The sequence below is a fragment of the Nilaparvata lugens genome, chromosome X (assembly GCF_014356525.2).
Source record: "Nilaparvata lugens isolate BPH chromosome X, ASM1435652v1, whole genome shotgun sequence".
Taxonomy (NCBI): Eukaryota; Metazoa; Arthropoda; class Insecta; order Hemiptera; family Delphacidae; genus Nilaparvata; species Nilaparvata lugens.
In genome coordinates, this window is record NC_052518.1 from 48,876,174 (window position 1) to 48,896,940 (window position 20,767).

Below are 20,767 nucleotides of genomic sequence, written 5' to 3' on the forward strand. Positions count from 1 at the left end.
ATCTACAAAATTAATGTTATATAACATTCTATCTTATAGCCATTAATGAGAATGTTATTTCCATACAAAACCAGAAAATTTAGAAATTTGAACTCATTATTTCATATTTTGTCGGATAAAAGATCGCACTCTATAAATTTATCGTATGAAAGTTTTAGCTCGTTTTGAGCATATCAGTCTTTATTCACCCAACAACGATTAGCGCCACCTCTTAAGTCTCATAAATTGAATAACTATACTAAAATATCACCTACTTTTTTGTTTTTACTTAATCATTAATTATTTTGTAAACACCTTGGTAATATGTCAACTGCATTTGAACAATGCATAGACACGTTGGAGAAGATGAAAAAGGAATGAATACATGGATTTAGCAATTTTTTGCAAAGTTGGAAATTCATAAATTTTCGATGAGTACTCCTATTAGAGATATAAAAATGTTCTGGGAGATGAAAATTTTGGAAAATGTTATGATCTTCAAACAAGTATAAGATGAAAATATCCATAGAACAATTGGTTTTTGAGATATTGTGAGAGAACTGAAAAACATTCAAAAATTTTGTAGTTTTCAGGCTGCCTAAAGTTATCTCTTTAGAAATTTTGGTGGAAAACCATAGATTACTCTTATTAGCACCCAAATGGACCCATTGAAACAATAAAATCGATTGACATAATTTTTTTCCGATGAACTATTTGATTCTTCTTCTTGTTTGGCTTTACAACCCAGTACGGGTCACAGCCTCGCTCAATCTTTCTCTCCAACCATCTCTGTTCAATGCAGCACGTCTCCATCCATGCACTCCAACCTTTGCCGCATCCTGGTCAACCACACCCATCCATCTTGTCCTGGGTCGCCCCCTCATTCTCCTTCCATATATTTTCCCATTCATCGCCATCTTGGGTGGGTATGTGTCATCTGCTCGTATCAGGTGTCCTGCCCATCTTAGTCTGTGCACTCTCATCACCGTGACTATATCAGCTTCTTGATACAATTGGTACAGCTCTTCATTGTGCCGACTGTGCCAGACTCCTGCTTCTTGAAAACCTTTAAAGATCCTCCTCAGGACCTTCCTCTCAAAGACACACAACATTTTCTCTTCACTCAATGTAGTTCACTGCCATATATAGGAGTATTGGTACGATAACTGTCCTGTATAGGTGTATCTTGGTGCTATAGTATTCTATAGGTGCTTTAGTATTCCTACAGAAGAGCAAAGAGAACAGGGAGCCACTAACGACAGTACAGACACCAACACCATGCTAAATACATCAGAAATCCAGTGTTCACCGGATAAATATATCTAATTAAATAAACTCGAAACTCCAACCGAGCAGGTACTTTTTATCGCCTGGAAAGAGACCGATGAGAAGAGGAAGGAATTGGAGAAGAGCAACTTAGAACTGTTAAAAAAAGTGCAGGATTTGGAAGCAAGATTTCTGAATATTGAGAAGAAGATTCACAGCTCACAGCCTACCAGCTCAGCAGCCGAGAATTATTCAACAAATCAGGAAGAATTGGCCAAAGAAACAGAATGGATCAGGACTCGTACTAAGCGGGCTACCAAGAAGAGGAAGCTTAGTACTCCATCGCCAGAAGTCAAAAATGTGTCTGCAAAAAGAATTCAACAGAACTTAAATTCTAAAACCACTGACGTGGAGAAGAGAGAGAAGAAAGAAATGCCACCACCCCAAATCATAGTGGATGGTATCAAGAATCTAGATGGACTCCTTAAGAGTTTGAAAAAAGTGTCGCCAGCTGACAAATTTAGAATAAAACTCTTGAGCAGAGAAACGTTCAAAATAAATGCAGTCGACTCCGAAACTTATCGGAATGTTACCAGAGAACTGATTAATGACGGATTTAACTGGCATTCCTATGAAGATAAACAGTCGAGACCAATAAGAGTAATGATTAAAAAACTTCATCACTCTTGTAGTACAGACATAATACTGGAAGATTTGAAGACACGAGGATTGAAAGTTCTAGAAGTTGTAAATAAGCTAAAGTGGAAGACAAGAGAGCCATTAGATATGTTCATAGTCTCATTCAGCGCGGAAGAAAATATAAAAAAAGTTTTTGAACTTGAAAATATACTTGGTTGCAAAGTGGAAGTGGAAGCACTGAAGAAGGCCAACCTGATACCGCAATGCAAACGATGCCAAGCATACGGTCACACACAAAAATACTGTAACAAGGAGCCTAGGTGTGTAAAGTGTGCAGGTAAACATCAAACAAAAGACTGTACAAAACCCAGTGATGCTTTACCAAAATGTATTCATTGCGGAGAAGCACATCCAGCCAGCTATCGAGGCTGCACTGTCGCAATCGAATTGCAAAAGATTAGAAACTCCATTAAAACAAAAAATATTCCAGATTTACGGAAGAACACAGTGAAGAATATTCCACCAAAAATCACAGAAAATACACAAATTCACAATCCAAACAATGAAAGCGCGGTTAAGAAATTAACTTTCGCCCAGATTGTCTCAAAAGAAAATAGACCAAAATTGGGAGAGCCAAAAAGTGAAGTAGGAGATAACAATAATATTTTGCAGCTCATCTTGGCAAAACTGGATAGACAAGAACAAATAATCACCTCACTGCAGTCTAAATTCCAGAAGTTAGAACAAAGTGAACTACTGCAATTCAAATGATTCATTCACTAAAAATAATGGAATGGAACGCAAATGGATTGTTACAACGGCAACAGAAGTTGGAAGCAGTTCTAAACAAAGAAAAAATAGATATATGTCTTATATCTGAGACTCATTTTACAAAGCAGTCGTTTATAAAATTCAAAGGCTATAGGAGCTATCATGCTTTACATCCCAGCAATGTCGCAAGGGGTGGGAGTGCCATCATCATCAGAGACAATCTACAACATCATGAACAAGTGAAACTCGAAAGTGATAGAATACAATTGACAGGTGTAGCAGTGAAAGCAGTCAATTATCATTTTGTTGTTGCAGCTATTTACTGTCCTCCCAGATATTCCATCAGAAAAGATGAATATTTATCATTGCTTGATATGTTAGGAGACAAATTCATTCTTGGTGGAGATTTCAATGCAAAGCACATGCATTGGGGATCGCGCTTAACAACACACAAGGGAAGACAGCTCTATGAAGCAATGATAGAGATGAGGTGCGAAGCTCTTTCAACTGGTAAACCAACCTACTGGCCCACCGATACGAGGAAAATCCCAGATCTTATAGATTTTTTTCTGACAAAGAATATATTGGTAAATTATTTGCATTTAGAGGATATTTTCGATCTAAATTCGGACCACTCACCCATCATTTTGACTCTCAGTGATTCAATTCTACAGAAGGAAAATGCTTGTCCTGCGCTAGTCAACAGCCACACGGATTGGGATGGTTTCCAAAAGATGCTGGATGAAAGAATAGAGTTGAACTCGCCTTTAAGAAACGAAGAACAGATTGATCGGGAGTTAGAGAAGTTTGTTACTGATATCCAACAGGCAGCATGGTGTAATACTCCACAATTCAGAAGAAGAACCACTAGAAATAATTACCCTGCGGAAATCAGAGAAATGATTGTGGAAAAACGAAGAGCAAGAAGGAGATGGCAGCAATCACGTTCCCCTCAAGACAAAAGAGTTTTAAACAATCTAACTCAAGAACTAAGGAGAGAGATTCAATGTATCAAGAATGAATCAATCAATAATTACTTGATAAACTTAACAGCAGAACGCAGTACAGACTACTCACTCTGGAAGGCAGCTAAGAAAATAAAAAAACCCATTCATCAATCTCCTCCTCTCAGGAAGCAGAACAGACAATGGGCAAGGAGTAGTGATGAAAAGGCACAGACCTTTGCAGATCATCTTGTGATCGTTTTTAAACCAAACAACACAACTGAAGAAGATACTTTAGAAGCAGAGGAGAACATCTTACAGCCAAATCAAGAAATAATGTGTGTCACAGTAGAAGAGGTCAAAAGAGAAATAAGAAATCTGAATAACAAAAAGACCCCTGGATTCGAAATGATAACTGGCTTAGTCCTCAAGCACCTACCAAGAAAAGCAATAGTAAAATTAACACACATTTTGAATGCCTCTTTCAGACTCAAATTTGTACCAGGAATATGGAAAGTAGCAGAAGTTATAATGCTACTCAAGCCAGGTAAAGAGCCACATGAAGTATCATCATATAGGCCAATATCATTGCTACCTGTGCTTGCCAAGTTGTTTGAAAGGATTTTACTGAGTAGGCTAACACCAATAATTGAGAGACAGCACATAATTCCAAATCACCAATTTGGCTTCAGAGTGAAACACTCAACAATAGACCAAGTGCATAGGATTGTGAATGTAATAGAGAAGAGCCTTGAAGAGAAAAAAGTTTATTCAGCAGCTTTCCTTGATATAGGGCAAGCTTTTGATAAAGTGTGGCATGAAGGTCTTCTTTTCAAACTGAAAACAGTGCTACCAAAGCAATTTACAGATATATTAAAATCCTATCTGACTGACAGATACTTTAGAGTCAGGCATGAAAATTCATATTCTGATTTGAAGGAAATAAAAGCAGGAGTTCCTCAAGGGAGTGTTTTAGGACCATTTCTCTACCTACTCTATACCAGCGATATTCCCAGATTTGATAAGAATACTACAGCAACATTTGCAGACGATACAGCCATATTATCAGTAGACAGTAATATTCATATTGCAACAGAAAAACTACAGAGATCCATCAACAAAATTCAAGATTGGACTAGAAAGTAGAGGATGAAACTAAATGAAGCAAAGTCGATTCACATCAGCTTCACCAATAAGAAGGACCTGCCCATACCAATAACAATTAACAACCAAGTTGTACCATATGCCAATGATGCCAAGTATCTAGGTATGACCTTGGACGCAAAGCTTCGCTGGAAGGCCCATGTCAAGAAGAAGAGAGAGGAACTTGGAATCAAATATAAGAAGCTGTATTGGCTGATCGGTAAAAACTCCAACTTACAAATCCAAAACAAAGTACTTCTGTACAAACAGATACTAAAGCCAGTATGGACATATGGTATACAACTTTGGGGGTGTACCAAAGATAGCAACATCAATGTAATACAACGGTTCCAGAACAAGGTGCTGAGGAACATTGTGGATGCTCCTTGGTATGTCAGGAACAGCGATCTTCATAGAGACCTGCACGTCGACCTGGTGTCCACCGAGATCCAGAGGCATGCGGAGAGGCACGAGGGGCGACTGCACCAACACGACAGTGTTGAGGCGATCCAACTGCTAGACAATGGAGGGTTGGTGCGGAGGCTCAAAAGGAGGAAACCGTATGAGCTAGTGTAGTGCTTGTTCAATTAGTGTCCAGTGAAAGAGCAGAGCAGTGATTGAGTGAATCTAGCTTCTATAGTACAGTCATAAGTGTACATATTAAACAATCAATATCAGTAAGAATATCTAATGAGATATTCGCTGTTAACATTTTAAAGTAGTATTGACAAAAAAAAATTAAGTGCTCTCAGCTCAAATCTCATTAATTTTTCTGGGTGCAATTTTTTTGCATTGGCTATTCGTGTCCTTATTATGTGTGCCCCAACTCAGTAATGATCGGTGTCCACATTAGCTTCTCTCTTCTTACTCCCAAGAGGTTAGAATAGTATCGGGCATCTATCAGCAGATGGTCTATTCGATTTTTAGTTATCAGGTGCATGCCATTTGGCCTTTTGAATGTCTTTCCGTGCTTCCAATGACCATATTTTGTGATGCTGGAAAATTGATGAGCCTCACTCCATAGTCACTTGCTTCATCATGCAAACTGTGTCTACCAGTATACTGTTTGTATAGTTCCTCCTTCCCAACTCTAGCATTGAATTCTCCAACTATAATCTTAATGTCATGACCTGGACAATCATCATAAACTTTCTCTAGCTCCTCATAGAAGCCATCACCTTCATCAATTGCTCTTTCTTCAGAACTATTTGATTGGGCTACTATAAAAATGCCCTCAACCCAATGCTTATCAATCACGTGATTATCTAATAACGAACTTCAATTCTACAGTATGTACCTATGTACATTGTATTTACATATTTTTATTTAAGATCGATCCTGATCTCTAATACGAGACCCTTCAATTTTATCTCTCAGGACAGCTTGATTCAATTAGTTAGACAGTAATATTCTTCAATTTGTGAGCGTGTCATTGATTATGCAGTAGGTAGTTTATTGTTACACTCACCCTTTTGAAAAATACTTGCCCTATACTTTCTAAAATCCACAATTATCTGAATACGTAAAACCATTCATTTATTATTACACTACTCATATACCACAGTATTCGAAAGCGTGCATGGATGCAAGGAATTAGTTACAGCTGAACAAACACAATGGTTATTAGTTAGACACTTCATGCATTGATCATTTTCTGTGGCCTAGTGCAAGAAGAACTACCTGTGTCAAAATACCAAGTTTCTCACAAATCAGCTTGGAAGTTTAGCTTGTATTTTCGAAATGCAAGTGCAGAAGTCGACATTGGTAGTTCTTGCACGGAGTATGAATGGCAATCTGAAAACCTATGTCTTCATTGGTAGTTTTCACACTCTGAGAGTGGAATAACTAAATCATGACATTTGTAGTAAAAAAATGTATAACTTTTTATTGCTTTGAGGTAGGACATTGACACTTCCGGAACTGAAAATAATTGATATTAGTGATTAATTTATTAGTGTATTAAACTCATTTTTGAAAACCCATCATTGAAATTGGTAGTTTTTGCACCAGAAAAACTTTCAAAAGCTTTCAAACTTACCTATAAGGTGAAGAATCGAATTTAGCTACATGAAGCAATTTTGGAAATTCAATGACCTTCATGGCGAGCACAGTTGGTGCACAGGATGAAATCAAAGTTAGCTGGATATTTTGATTTGAAGACTAAACTCTTGCGAACCATGGAGACCGTTGTTGCAGGCTATGCACTATGTCTCTAACACCCTGCAAAAATTTAATCTTTCCCTTATTTGTTGAGCATCAATGTCTTTATTGACTGGGCTAGTATATGTGTATGGTTAACCTTGTCTGTTATCTGTGTTTCTGTGCTACTGAAATACTGAATATTTATGAAACATGTCTCTGGTACTAATACCACTAATAGCAAATTTGAAAATACAGCAAAATTTGCTTTTGGATTCATCAGAACAAAGCTTGGATTAGATATAAATGATTGTGAAATAGACTTTGCTGAAAGAATTGGATCGTTTAAAGCAAACTCAAACAGACCCATTATTGTTGGCTTCACTACTTGTAGGCGTAAGGCTGATATTCTCCGAAATAAAACAGCAGCATTGAAAGGCAGTAACATTTTCATAGCCGAGGATTTTCCGAGAGAGGTCCAGGATATAAGGAAAAAGTTGAGAGAGAAAATGATCGCAGCAAGAAAGGAGGGGAAGTATGCGGTAATGAGGTATGACAAGTTGATTGTTTTGGAGAAAGAGAAGGGGAAGAGTCGAGGTAAAAAAGAACTGAGCAGCTCACCGCAGAACTCATTTCATGCGAATAAAAGGCATCAAAAAGTATTGAACTCGGAGTCTGTACAATTATTGAAGCAGGATTCATTGGAAGAGAACAGCATGAGGAAAACACAGTCAAACACTCAATGACTGAATAGAGAAACATTAAATGTCGTATTCTGGAATATTAACGGCCTAAATAATTTGAATAGAAATCTTTTTTGTTTCGATATTGATATCTTAATCATTTGTGAAACCTGGTCAAGCTTGTCATACTTCCCAATGTCAGGTTAGTGGTCTGATTATATTCCATATTGTATTGGAGCGATCAGGGAAAAAAGCATGGGAAGAGCTAGTGGAGGTTTGCTAGCTCTTGTAAATAAAAATAGAAGCCTTCAAAATATCAAGCTACTGATTTCCTGTGAATGGTGGCTTTTCCTATATTTCTGTTTGGATGGATCACCAACTATAATTGGTATGATCTATATAAGACTTTCTTTTGATTGTGTCGAATTTCTAGATCTCCTGACATCGGACATATTAGATTTGCAGATGAAATACAGTGATAGTAGGATCATAATTGGTGGAGATTTCAATTGCCGAGTAGGCAATAAGAACCATTTAGAAAAATACATTTTTGAATGTACAAATTTGTATGATATAAGAGAATCACAAGACAGTGTTTCTAATGATAATGGCAATTGCCTCCTTTTGGCAATGGAAGATAATGGATTTATTTTAGTTAATGGAAGAGCACCCAGCGATAGGCAAGGGAAATTTACTTATGTTAGTTCAGTTGGAAAAAGTGTAATTGATCTAGTGTGGTGTAACATGGCTGCAGTGGAAAACATATCTGATCTACAAGTATTGGAATGTGAGACTCTATCAGATCACTTCCCAGTGATTCTCAAATTGAATAGAATTGAAGCTTCAGCAAAAGCGAATAGGATTGCACCCAATAAAATAAAAAAGATATTGTACAACCCAACTTCAGCCTATTATTTTAACCAGAAATTGATGTTCAGCAACAGATTATCAATAGACTTTTCACAGACTACTATTGATGAGCAGTATCAAAACCTATGTAGTGCAGTATACGAAGCAGCAGAGCAAGTGGGCATGAAGAAAGATTTTTTTGTGACTAGGATGAAGAAAGTTTCAAAGCCCTTGTTTGATGAAGATTGTGCAGATGCGAAGAAAAACTTCGGTTTGTCTCTCAGAGCTTGCAGAAAGACAGGATTCACGGAAGAGAAAACCAAGAATTATCTTGTAGCCAAGCAACTATACAAAAGCATTTGCAAGAGAAGGAAAGCAATCTTTTATAGGGAGGCATGTGATCGTTTAAGTAATTCAAGCAGCTCAGTCACATTTTGGAGAGAAATTAGCAAGTTCAGAACAAGGGTCACTTCTGATAATCCGATAAAAATCAATGAATGGTTCGAATTCTTGACCAATATTTACCCACCAACATGCTATGTAAATATTGTATTCCATGGCGTTACACACTGTCAGATGGATGCATACATTAAAACTGATGAGATCTTGCACTGCATCAACAGAAGTAAGAATGGAAAATCCCCTGGACCAGACATGATACCAAATGATATTTACAAGGACCTCCCACCCAATTGGATCTTATACATAGAAGTTCTGTTCAATAAAATTATGGATCGAGAGGAATTACCTGCGGCCTGGTCAGAAATGCTAATCAGCCTTCTTCATAAAAAGGGTGACTCCCGTGACCCTAGAAATTACAGATCAATCGCTCTGGTTAATTGCCTGACAAAATTGTTCACATATATTATCAATGGTAGAATTGAATTGTGGGCAGAGAGCCTCAACCTCATACCTGAAACCCAAGCAGGATTTAGAAAAGGAAGAGGATGCCTTGATAATATCTATGTATGCCTGTCAGCTGTACAGTTTCAACTGCGACTGCCAAAGAGGAGAGTGTATGCTGTCGTGGTGGATTTCCAGAGAGCATTTGATTCGATCTCGCATAGCCTGCTGTGGGAGAAACTTTTCAGATTGGGTGTGAGTGCAAAACTACTGAGAATCATCCAAAAACTGTACAAATTTGCGTCTCTGAAAGTGAAGATTCAGGGTGAGCTTTCAGATGAGATAGGAATTACTGAATGAGTACTTCAGGGTGAAACGCTCAGTCCACTATTGTTCATTTTGTTCTTGGCTGACATCGACGAGTTCTTCAGAGCAAGGGGGCTCCATGGTATAGCAATAGATGATCAACCGATTTGATGCTCCTGCTGTATGCTGACGACTTGATCCTTTTTGCCCATTCTCCAGTTGATCTACAGAAAAAGCTTAATGCACTAGAGGAATACTGCAGCATCAACAGACTAAAGATCAATGAAGAGAAGACTGAAATAGTTCCATTCGGCAGAGGTGGACGAATACCTGCAGCAGTTGAGGGATTCTCTTTTTTCAATGGCAGCAAGATAAAAATTGTTAAATCCTGTGTTTACCTTGGATCCACCATCTCCAGTTCTTCTTTTGGAAACCTTTCTCTTAGAGCGTTCATACGCAAGTCGAGGCTAGCTGCCGGTCATGCAGTTTCAACATTGGCAAAATCAAAAACCAACTCCATTTCTTGCATTAAGAAGATATTTATGGCATTGGTTAAGTCAGTACTACTATATGGGGATTACGACTCTTGAATGAGTTTGAAACTGTGCAAACCAGCTTCTACAGAAGGATTTTTCATTTGCCTCAGTGTACCCCGAATGCAGCATTGCGCATGGAGGTCGGGGAGGTTTGCATTTCCTACCTAATTTTTGCTGCAGCTATTAACTGGGTTATCCGGATTTTGAAAATGGATGATGATCGTCTCCCAAAAATTTGTTTCATTAGACAGGCTGAGTTGATAAGACTGGGTGCAGTTGATCACAGATATAATTGGGCGGCCCAGTTGAAGTTGCTGCTGGAGGGTGTCAACAGGGGAGAGCTCATCTTCAGCAGAGATGTTCGAGAATGGCAGATGAATAAAAGGGTCATACTCCATGATTTCAAGATGAGGCTCAGAGTCCAAGATCTTGAGAGGTACAATGGATCTGCTTCGCTCCTCTTTGACGTCCCGAGAGGAGTTGATGATTCTGAGGCTGCTTACTTCGGTCTTAATCTGCCTTTTCACTGTATCAGGCTGATGATACAGCTGCGACTTGCCACGAGACGACAATTCAACCTCACAAGTAGGGGCAACATCCATAAGATCAGAGCCGATCAGTTGTGTTCCATCTGCAACTTGCAACAGCTGGAGTCAGTCGAGCACGTGCTATTCTCATGCCCACAGTATGCAGCACCGCGAGCATGGCTCATTGGCAGAGTTCCGGCATTTGAGGAACTGGATCCGAACATCGTGATCCGCAATCACGCCACACTAACGACGCGGGATATGAAGATCCTATCGACTTTTGTGGAGCAGTGCTTGAAAATTCGCTCGTTCTGTTTGAACGATTAAGATGTGGATTGACTGTCTAAAGTGCAAACAATGATTTGAGGAACTATGTTTTTTTCTTTTGATTGTACTGTGAGAGTGTGATATCCATGAAATTTTTCATTTAAGACATTATTGTCATGAACTCTCTAGATTAGTATGTGATCTATCTATATTTTCTGTAATGATTTGTTTGCTTTTGTAATTGAATTTTGTAAATAATGCCAACCTGCTATAGGATAATTTCCTAAAAAGCAACTGTACTAAATAAATAAATAATACTAATACCACTAGTATCGAACTGTCACCCATTACTAAAACGGACTACTATAAATAAACATAACACTACTGGAACCGACTTCGTACGACTTTTGGTCGTGCGTAATCGTGCGACTACGCATGAACATTCCCGACAGTAGAAATATAATGAGCGCTCTCACACTGCAACCGACTTAGTCGTGCGTCTGCGTGCGTTTGGATCCGAACTGCGACTCGATCCCGTCTAGCTGGGATTCTCAATCGACTTGGTACGACCTTTTATAGAATTGAGTATCTTGTACAGTGTTCCAAACTGAGTGTTTGCAGAGTTTGTGTGTATTGTTTTATTCAATATGGATACGGAGAGTTTGATTATGTTGATCCAAGAAAGGGAAAGCCTCTGGAATCAAAAGAGTGAATACTATCATTCAAGAGATGTCCAACGGCGCCTATGGAACGAAGTTGCCCAAGAATCAAAGATCAAAGGTAAATGTAATAAATAATTTAGGCTAAATGCTTTAAATTAGTTTTATTATTATATCCGTGTTTACATAAATGCATTCCTTAGATACATATGAATAGCAAGTTGTAAGTATCGACCTATTATGATATGCTAGGAAACAAGGTTAAGCTAGCAAACTATATGTATATAATGTTCGAGATTTATAAGGGATTGTTTACAAAAAAAGTCTTGAATTGTTCTCGAATATCATATGCTCGTTTAGCAGCTCGGTTTTCACCCAGAGTACTTGCTCGAGTTGAAGTGGGTACGTTGTGGTTATAGTGATTGGTTGTAGGTAAGTTTAAAGGTACGCGCTCTCTTTCAATAACGATGTTGTGAAGGAGACAAATACATTTGATTATAACATCAGCTCGTTCGGGCTCAACTTCAATGGCTTTGGTTAACAGTCTCCATTTGCTGGTTATAATGCCAAATGCACACTCAACGACCTGTCTAGCTAATGATAAACGTTCATTGTAAACTAATTGTTCACGTCCTGCATTTTTGTAAGGGTAAGGGCGCATTAGGAAGGTCTTTTATGGGTATGCCTCGTCCCCTATGATTACATGAGGTAGGAACACTTCAGTATCAGGTAATTTTCGCTCTGAAGCAACATTGAGGGAACCATTTTGTAGCATTCTTGATAAATTTGAATTCGAAAATACTCCTCCATCGCTTTCTTCACCGTACGCTCCAACTTCTATGGCAATAAATCTGTAGTCTGGACCAACAAGAGCTTGCAGAACAATAGAAAAGCATTGCTTGTAATTATAATGTAAGCTGCCTGAGTGTCGAGGGGCTTTGATACGAATATGCTTCCCGTCGATGGAACCCATACAATTGGGGAACTTCCATCGCCGCCAAAACTCTTCTGAAATGCTGATGGATTCTTCATTTGACGGGAAATTCATGTGTTTTTCCACTAGTTTTTCCCAAATAGTCCTGCACGTTTCGTGGACAATGCGACCAATAGTATTGTTAGCGATTCGGAACGAATAGCCAATCGTTTTGAAAGACGATCCAGTGGCCAAATACCTGAAAAAAAACTATATGATTTTTCTAATCTTAAAATATACAATGTGATGAAATAAAATTCCTCTACTCATTGTTTGCGTATATAGTGAGCGTGTTGTTTTGATGTTCGGGCTGTTCATAAACACCTGTCCTTGTACCATACATTTACAACACATACATTTACAACACATACATTCATAATACATTCATAATACAACACAACAGACACGCCGTATATTGTTTTCATAACATTCCTCCTTATCCGACCAATCTGCTAATCCGAACAATGTTCGGTCCCAATTAGTTCGGATTAACCGGACTCCACTGTCATATGTCAACAAAGTTTTTGGAACCTTTCATATAGGTCTACGTGTAAAATTTTGAAACTAGACATTTTGAAACCGCACATTTTTCTGTTTCAGTTGAAGAAGTTAAGAAGAAATGGAGAGGTATACGAGACATTTTTAGGAGGGAATTTAAAAGAGCTAATGCGCATAAATCTGGTGACCCAGGAGAAGATTATATCCCTAAATGGCCGTATTACAAAATCATGTTGTTTCTAAAAGATACAATTACTTCAAGAGACTTGACAGGTAGCGTCCCATCTGAGGTTGATGAACGTGATGAGTCAGAGCTTGACGTTTTAAGCGAGTTTCCCCCAGAAAATGATATTGCGACCTCACCACAAATTTCGTCACCATCAACACAAACAAAAATACCCTCCCGGACTGTCTTCAAGTCACCACCGAAGAAAGCATCCAAACGGCCCAAGGAGACATCTACTATTGACGACAAACTTCTCAAAATTGAAGAAGAAAAGCTAAAACTTTTTAAAGGGAATATGGCTGATAGCGAAATGCAGTTTTTGATGAGTCTGTACCCTTTTCTAAAACGGGTACCCCCTGCTCGTCAGCTGGCAGTACGTGCAAGTATTATTCGAGTGATTGATGATGAAAACACTCAACAGTATTCCCCGAGCCCTTCCTTCCACTCATCTAGTGCTGATGAATGTCGAAGTCATTCCTCATCTTCAAGTATGAATTACATGGTCCTACAAAACGCTACATCATCTAATCAACAGGGGCTTCAAACGTATTTTGAAGATTTCGATCCTACAAAAGTTCATCTCTAAAGATTAAAAATAGCCCAATAAGTGGACCTGTTTGGTTTATTGTTTAAAAAAATATTTACATATCTCTGAGTTAAAAAATGTGTCAAATGGAAAATGTGCAGTAGAGTTTAGTACCCTAAAACACATTTATATAACTTTTTATGATCAGACATTATTATTTTTTCTATGTTCAGGAAGATTTATAGACACATAAGAGTTATTTTTAATTTTTGGACATTTTTGACCATTTTCAGTTTATAATAGCCTTAATACGTAGAGTCCAATTTATTAACTACCAAAATGTAAACATAGTTAAAATAATAGTGAAAAATACAAGTAAACACAGTAGAAATGTTGTTTTATTGACTACTTACCTCAGTGTAACAGCCAAACGCTCTTCCGGTGATATCACTTTGCGAAAGTTGCTGTGTTTTGTCAGCCCTGTATTAACTTGTTCCAGAATATAGTTGAATGTGTCCAAACTCATACGGAAGTAGTCAAAGAATTTTTCCGGATGATTTTTCAAATCACTCATTAAATGGTGAAACTCTCCGTTCATTAACCCATTCCGTTCTTCGTTGACGTCTTTTTCTTCTTCTCCTTGTCAACAAACTATTACTCTCTAACAAGTAAAACAACCCATCCATACTTTAAATTATATATTTAAAGTCTAAAATTTCTAAATAGTGCCCAAAGCTTACTGTATACGAGGAGCAACTACGACGGAAAGTATGCTACAATGTGAGAGCTCAGGTCGTGCGACTTAAGTCGCACGACTACGCACGACCAAAAAGTCGTACGAAATCGGTTCCAGTGTGAGACCAGCCTTATACTTTAATATAAGGATACTGCATCTTGAATGAGAAAATACTTGTTATGCCTTCATAGTAATAATTGTCTGTTGTTTTGTTTAAGGTATGAGCAGAGTCAGAAACACAAAGTGGTTTTGAAAAGAGCTGATGATAAAGTGAGGCTTGATTTCAATCTGAATCCTTCATTGCACATAGGTAATAAATGAACTATGTTCATAAAATATTCATTGTTCAATATTATCACAAATTATATTTTAAAACTATTATCAAAGCGTATTAAAATAATATTTTACTCAATTCCTACTATTTTAAGTAATATAAATGTTGATCAAAGAAAATTTTATTCCTCAATTTGAACACAATTAATTAATGTATTGTTTTAGTTACATGAACATGATAGGATATCCATGACATTACATAATGTGAAGACAATATAACTGTCCCCATTGCTAATGCCTAAGATATAATGACAGATATTCAGATATTTTGCCTAATCGAATTGTCACATAATCTATGCGCTGTTCTCACGCTTTTGTAGAATGCATTCCCAATAAGTAGGTACAGTTTTTTTATTACACTTTGTGGAATCATCAGTATTTTAATATAATTCCAATGTGAAAATTAGCAAGAAAGTCTAGCGAATAAATTACTCAAGCTTTTGATATAATAAATTGAACTTGTGCAAACTACACTCCTCACCACATCAAGAGTATGATGATAATCATATTAGTAGTTTTCTTAGTGTTTCAGTAAATACTTTAATAATGTATTTGGTTGTTTGATAACACAGAGGGGAATGGTGCATGGTCAATATCCTTGATAAAGCTACATCATCTGATCTCAATCCTCGTCATTCTGAAAATGGTTGAAGATTTGGTTTAATTTTTGCCTTTCAACTGCTCGCACTGCTGGTATTTATTGTGTGTAAATATTCTTCTTGTATACTTTATAACAATAGCAAGGATTGTTGGAATATGCGAATAATGTAGATTAAGAAATAGGTATGATTTTATAAATTTTATTCAGTTTTCCATTCAGCTATAATCTGATTAGACAACGTGACAAAATATTTATCGTGGTAATTAATTCTTCAGATTTCAAATACATGGTGTGAGCAAAGAGTAACAGAACTAAATCAATGTCTACTTTTGTATTGAAAAAAGTGAAGACTTTCTGAAAATTTCTATGTAGAAATGGCGTAACATTGCATTTTATTTTATTTGAAATAAATAGTATAGAATATATAGATTAGACTCAAACTTGGTGCGAAACCATTAAAATTTTGTCCACAAAATAATTTATATATGCTTGAAACTCGCTTCTCTTTGCACGTTCGTTCTCTAGAACTTGAATTTTAATAATAATTATTTCAGGTCTGGTTGTCATAGCCCTTTTACGTGGTATGTTCAGTGTATTGATTGTGTGAGTGTACACCATATTTGTGTGATCAGAATAACTTGAATTAGAACTCCAATAATTCATCAACTATACAATTCATGAACTATAAAATAGATTCTGAATATGGCGATATTTCTATGCAATTGTTAGATGCTGTGTTACTTGAACAAATTTTAATTCGTCTTGGCAGGTTGACTTTAGAAATATGTACTTCTTAACTTCACATTCATTTACTAAGAGGCTTGTTTAGAACTCCCTCTTTTGCCATTCCTCTAGCAACATTTGATGGTGTCGATTTGTAGATGAATGTTGGAAATTATTCACTATCTCTGATTCAGCATAGACTATAAATACAGGGTTGGTGAAAATTATGGAAAAAGCTCAATAGTTCTTTCATAAGTATTATTTGACAGTAGCTCTCATTGGGAATCCCATTCGAATTAAAAAAAAACTACTTTTCTGTACCTTCGAAATTTTCGTCCGCCATCTTGACGGCGGTTCAAAATATAAAACACATTATAGTGACCAAATTATGAATTATACTTTCCATTACTCTTATACTAATCATTATGAAACAATGTGTTCCACAATTGAATTACTTTCTGCTACTAATGGATATGCACTATTAAGAACTTGTTACAGTATTATAATATATAAGCTATGCAAATAATAATATTATTACTATAGTATATTATACTATTATGTAGTATTTTTGTAAATATACATATAAATATAATATTCCTCAAAAAATTCAATGTAGACATTGGGCAGGAAAAATAAAAACTAGTAGGACTAGTAAATTCTCGATCAGCATCAAAAGATGAGTGAACTCAAAAATCGAAGTTGAGAAAATTCTTACTTGCCTGTAAATGCTTGCAACTCGATTAAACAGTAAATGAATGCCTGAATTGGTGTAAATGAACAGGAGTAAATGCTTTCATGGCAAGAAGATACTTTTTAATTGACAAGGTAGCCTGATTTTAGACTTGTTATACTTATCTATATTGTATTCAACGAAATGCGATGTAAACATATATTTGTTTTTGTTAGTAAATTATCAGTTAGAAAGTCTTCAGTCTGATTCACATCTGTTCATTAGATTTCAAATGAAATTTTTGAAAAACAATAGCACAGAAACAGATGTAACAGCAACCTAGCAGCTGGGCTGCCGAGCATTTACATACATTTTTGCAGCATTTGGTTGTCACGCTAGTAAAACTTTCAAATATACCGTCAATCTAGCAAGGAAATCGTTTTGAGTAACTCAAAACTTTATTCACATCCATTTACTCGTATTTTGCATACTTTTTATACTTTGCTTGCAAGCCAATCGCTCATCCTACTCGTTTTTATTCACACGGCCCATTATGCAATAACTACAGTAACAGTCACTTTCCACTCTTTCACTGCTCTGCTCTTCCAAGAACAAGCACTGCACTAAACGCTACATTTTACTTAATCACTGCTCTGCTTTTTTACCGGATCAAGACTTACACTAATTCAAACAGCTTTATCGACACTTATCGTCTTTTAAGCATCTTCACTTCCACACCAATCCTCAATAGTCTAGCAGCTGGAATGCCTTGATATTGCTTCATCAGTATTGGTATAGCCATGCTGTCTACTGCCTAATTTCTCAGGAAATCAGGCTCATTTCCAGGCCCTTCTGGATGTTCATTCCGAACCTCTGTGAGAATTTGAAAATTTCCACACAGCGTGACATGGAACCAACATTTTTCAAGCTTTGTAAGAGACCAAATCTTAAAAAAAATTGTTTACCAAGTGACCATTATTGGTGCTCAACCACCTGTAGTGAAACAGATTTGATGGAGTCAGTTATTTTGCTGCGACTGATTTCGATGGTGCTATTCAGTCTGTCTCTAATACTTGACACTAATTAACTTCTCCGAAGCATCAGCAAGGAAATAAGAAGCAACATACTAAAAGGATAAAAGATACTTGTGCTAGTGTAAAATGTGTGTCTGTCCAATTTGACTGCCCAATTCGTATTCGTGAGCCAGGTGTTTACTCACTTTGCACTGCATATGAATCCTGACAGATGAGCTGCTAGTACCTAATCGTTTTTATGCTGTGAATGTATCCACCTCTCCACCTGTTGTAACCCTCAAGTACGGGATCGAAATTTATCAATTTTGCAATATTATGGTATGTTTTGGCTTGTGGACTAGATTATTTGATGCTTTGGATACCATTACCTTCACATACGTATACATCTTCTGAAGTTTAATTCGCATGTTGGCTTTTGACTGTTGCATAAATGAAATTCAAACCATTCAAGTTCATACTGTGAGTGAATCCTCATCTTTTCTTTTAAAATAATATTGGGAATCATGGAAGCCATGATAGGTTTTACAGGATATTATGTTGTTTCCCAGGTCCCTATGAATATTGCTGTTCCTCACATACCATTATCCATCAAGAATGTATCTGAGCAACTTGTTCTGAAAGTACTAAATGATGGTTTTACTTTGTTTGTTACACCCTCATTGTTGGAAACCATTAAAACTTGCAACAGAATATTTTCATTAACGAAACTTATGGATTTTAAAGTCTTAGCTAGACCTTTGATGGTTTGGATATTTTGACCTAAAAATACAGAAAACATTTTTAAAGTTGATACTGTGCATATTGGTATTCGCCTGTTATATAAATATGACTCCGAGCAACAAAAATCAGTGTGGTCTATTCCCTAGAAGCTTAATTTTCAAAGCAGTGGGATAATCCAAGAAATTTTTGTCATAGATGAATGTGACATAAATTCACCACTCGGTACAATTAGGCGATATGTTTGAAATATGAATTAAAAATCGCTTCAAATCGTTGATATCTCTGTGCATTAATGATGAAGGTTGTCTCTTGTCCGTTTTCATTTCTAAATCCGTATGGAAAAACTTGAAACGCTGTAAGGAAACTTGGGGTTAAATAAAACGGATGATAAAATGTCAATTCTTCCTTTGTTTTTGTGCCACACTCAGTATATCTGTACTATCCATATCTAGGTTGAAAATCAGTGGTTTATTGTGTCTTTGTTTCTTTTCACGGAACAAAAACTGAAAGCTTTTACATTGAAAAATGCCAAGAGCTCGATTATAGTATTATTACGACTGAGAATTACTGATATAGTTGGATTCAATCATTTCCCATACAAAATACATTAACTTGATGCCATTAGGCCAGATCAAGTACCAACTATTTATTCTAAATCCCATGGTAACGTTTCAATTAAACATATGATTTCTCAATACATTACATCTCTCCCTTCCTAAGTTTTCAAAATCTGATCCTTATGTCTCCTCCACCGAAGCTCTGTTCCTTCTGGTATGACCTTATAAATTTTGTCTCCTATCCTTGCGTCAATAGTTGCTCTTGACCAACGCGTCCTCGATTCTCTGTAGTCTCTCTCATAGACTTCTTCCCCCACTCTCAGTTCGAGTTCTCTGCTCTTGTTTCTAATTGGTGTTTGATTTCCTCCCTTAGTACGTCCAACCTATTACGTAGCTCCCGCCCAAACATTCTTTTCGCTGGAGTTTCTTCTGTAGTACAATGGGTGAAAATTCTATAATTGAAAAGATACCTACTTATGGCTGTAGAAGTTGAAATTTTGTTTTTCTCTGACTCCATAAGATGTTTCAAAAGCGATTTTTTGAATGTCTTCACAGCATTTTCAGCTGCCCCATTACTAGCTAGATGGAACGGAGGAGTTCCATCATGTGTTTAATAATATCAAACCTGCAAAATTCCTCGAATTGTCTGGAAGTGAAATTGGCTCCATTATCTGTTACCAATGTTTTTGGAACTCCAAAACTCGCGAAAATCTCTCAGTTTTCTCTGTGTTACTTCTGTAGAACTGGATGTCACTTCACAAACTTCAGGCCATTTACTGAATGAATCGGTAACGACAAGGTAATATTTACCTTCTACCGGTCCTGCATAGTCCACATGAATCCGCTCAAAATGAGTATCAACAGAGGGTCATTTGCCTGTGTTTGATGGAGGCATTGGTCTTGACATACATACATCGCATCTTTTGCAGTAATCCTTTATATATTTATCCAATAAAGGCCACCAAAAATATGATCTGGCTCTTGATTTCATTTTTGTCATTTCCAAATGAGCTGTATCCAGTTCATTTAATAACTTCACTCTGAACTTTTCTGGAATCACTAACCGGTAACCCCACATCAAAACGTCCAAGTCAGTGCTCAACTCTAGTCTTCTCAAAAAATATGGTTTCAAGTCTTCTTCCACAGAGACTGGCCATCCTTCCTTAACATATCTCAACACCTTTCTTAGAGTTGGATCTGTATGTGTTTCACTCCTCACTAATTTCATTGATAATGGCATCTCTGCTGCCACTAAATTTACATAATCTACTCAGTTAAAAATGTCATCTTCTTCACCCTCAACTGGCATCCTAGAGATTGCATCAGCTAGATTTGATGCTGAGCTTTTGTGTTGAAATTTGTAGTCAAATCCCCAATATTGTAATCAAATCCAGATATATAAGTCGACCAACGCTGAAGCCGTCCTGCTGCCATTTCTGGGATTCCTTTCTTCTCTCCAGTTATTGCTGTCAGTGGCTTCTGATCCGAATATAACGTGAATGTCCTTCCCATTAGATACTGGTAGAATTTTGTCATTCCCCAGTAAATGACCAATGCCTCTTTATGTATTGTTGAGTACCCTCTTTCTGCATTAGTTAGTTTACGACTTACAAACCCTA

General features: G+C 36.9%; 2 protein-coding genes across 3 annotated transcripts in view; both read left to right on the forward strand.

The window, feature by feature from the left end:
• Nucleotides 1-20,767, forward strand: part of LOC111050394 (carboxypeptidase D) — a 296,777-nt gene that overhangs the window by 11,942 nt on the left and 264,068 nt on the right. For both annotated transcript variants that reach the window (XM_039441290.1, XM_039441291.1), the window contains exon 6: nucleotides 14,729-14,820. In XM_039441290.1, the coding sequence (XP_039297224.1) occupies nucleotides 14,729-14,820 (92 nt within the window). The remainder of the gene's footprint in view (nucleotides 1-14,728; nucleotides 14,821-20,767) is intronic.
• On the forward strand, nucleotides 11,283-14,364 carry LOC111059543. The gene is made up of 2 exons (XM_039441292.1): nucleotides 11,283-11,672; nucleotides 13,125-14,364. The coding sequence occupies exons 1-2, from the start codon at nucleotides 11,540-11,542 to the stop codon at nucleotides 13,832-13,834; spliced, it is 843 nt and encodes a 280-aa protein (XP_039297226.1). The 5' UTR covers nucleotides 11,283-11,539; the 3' UTR covers nucleotides 13,835-14,364.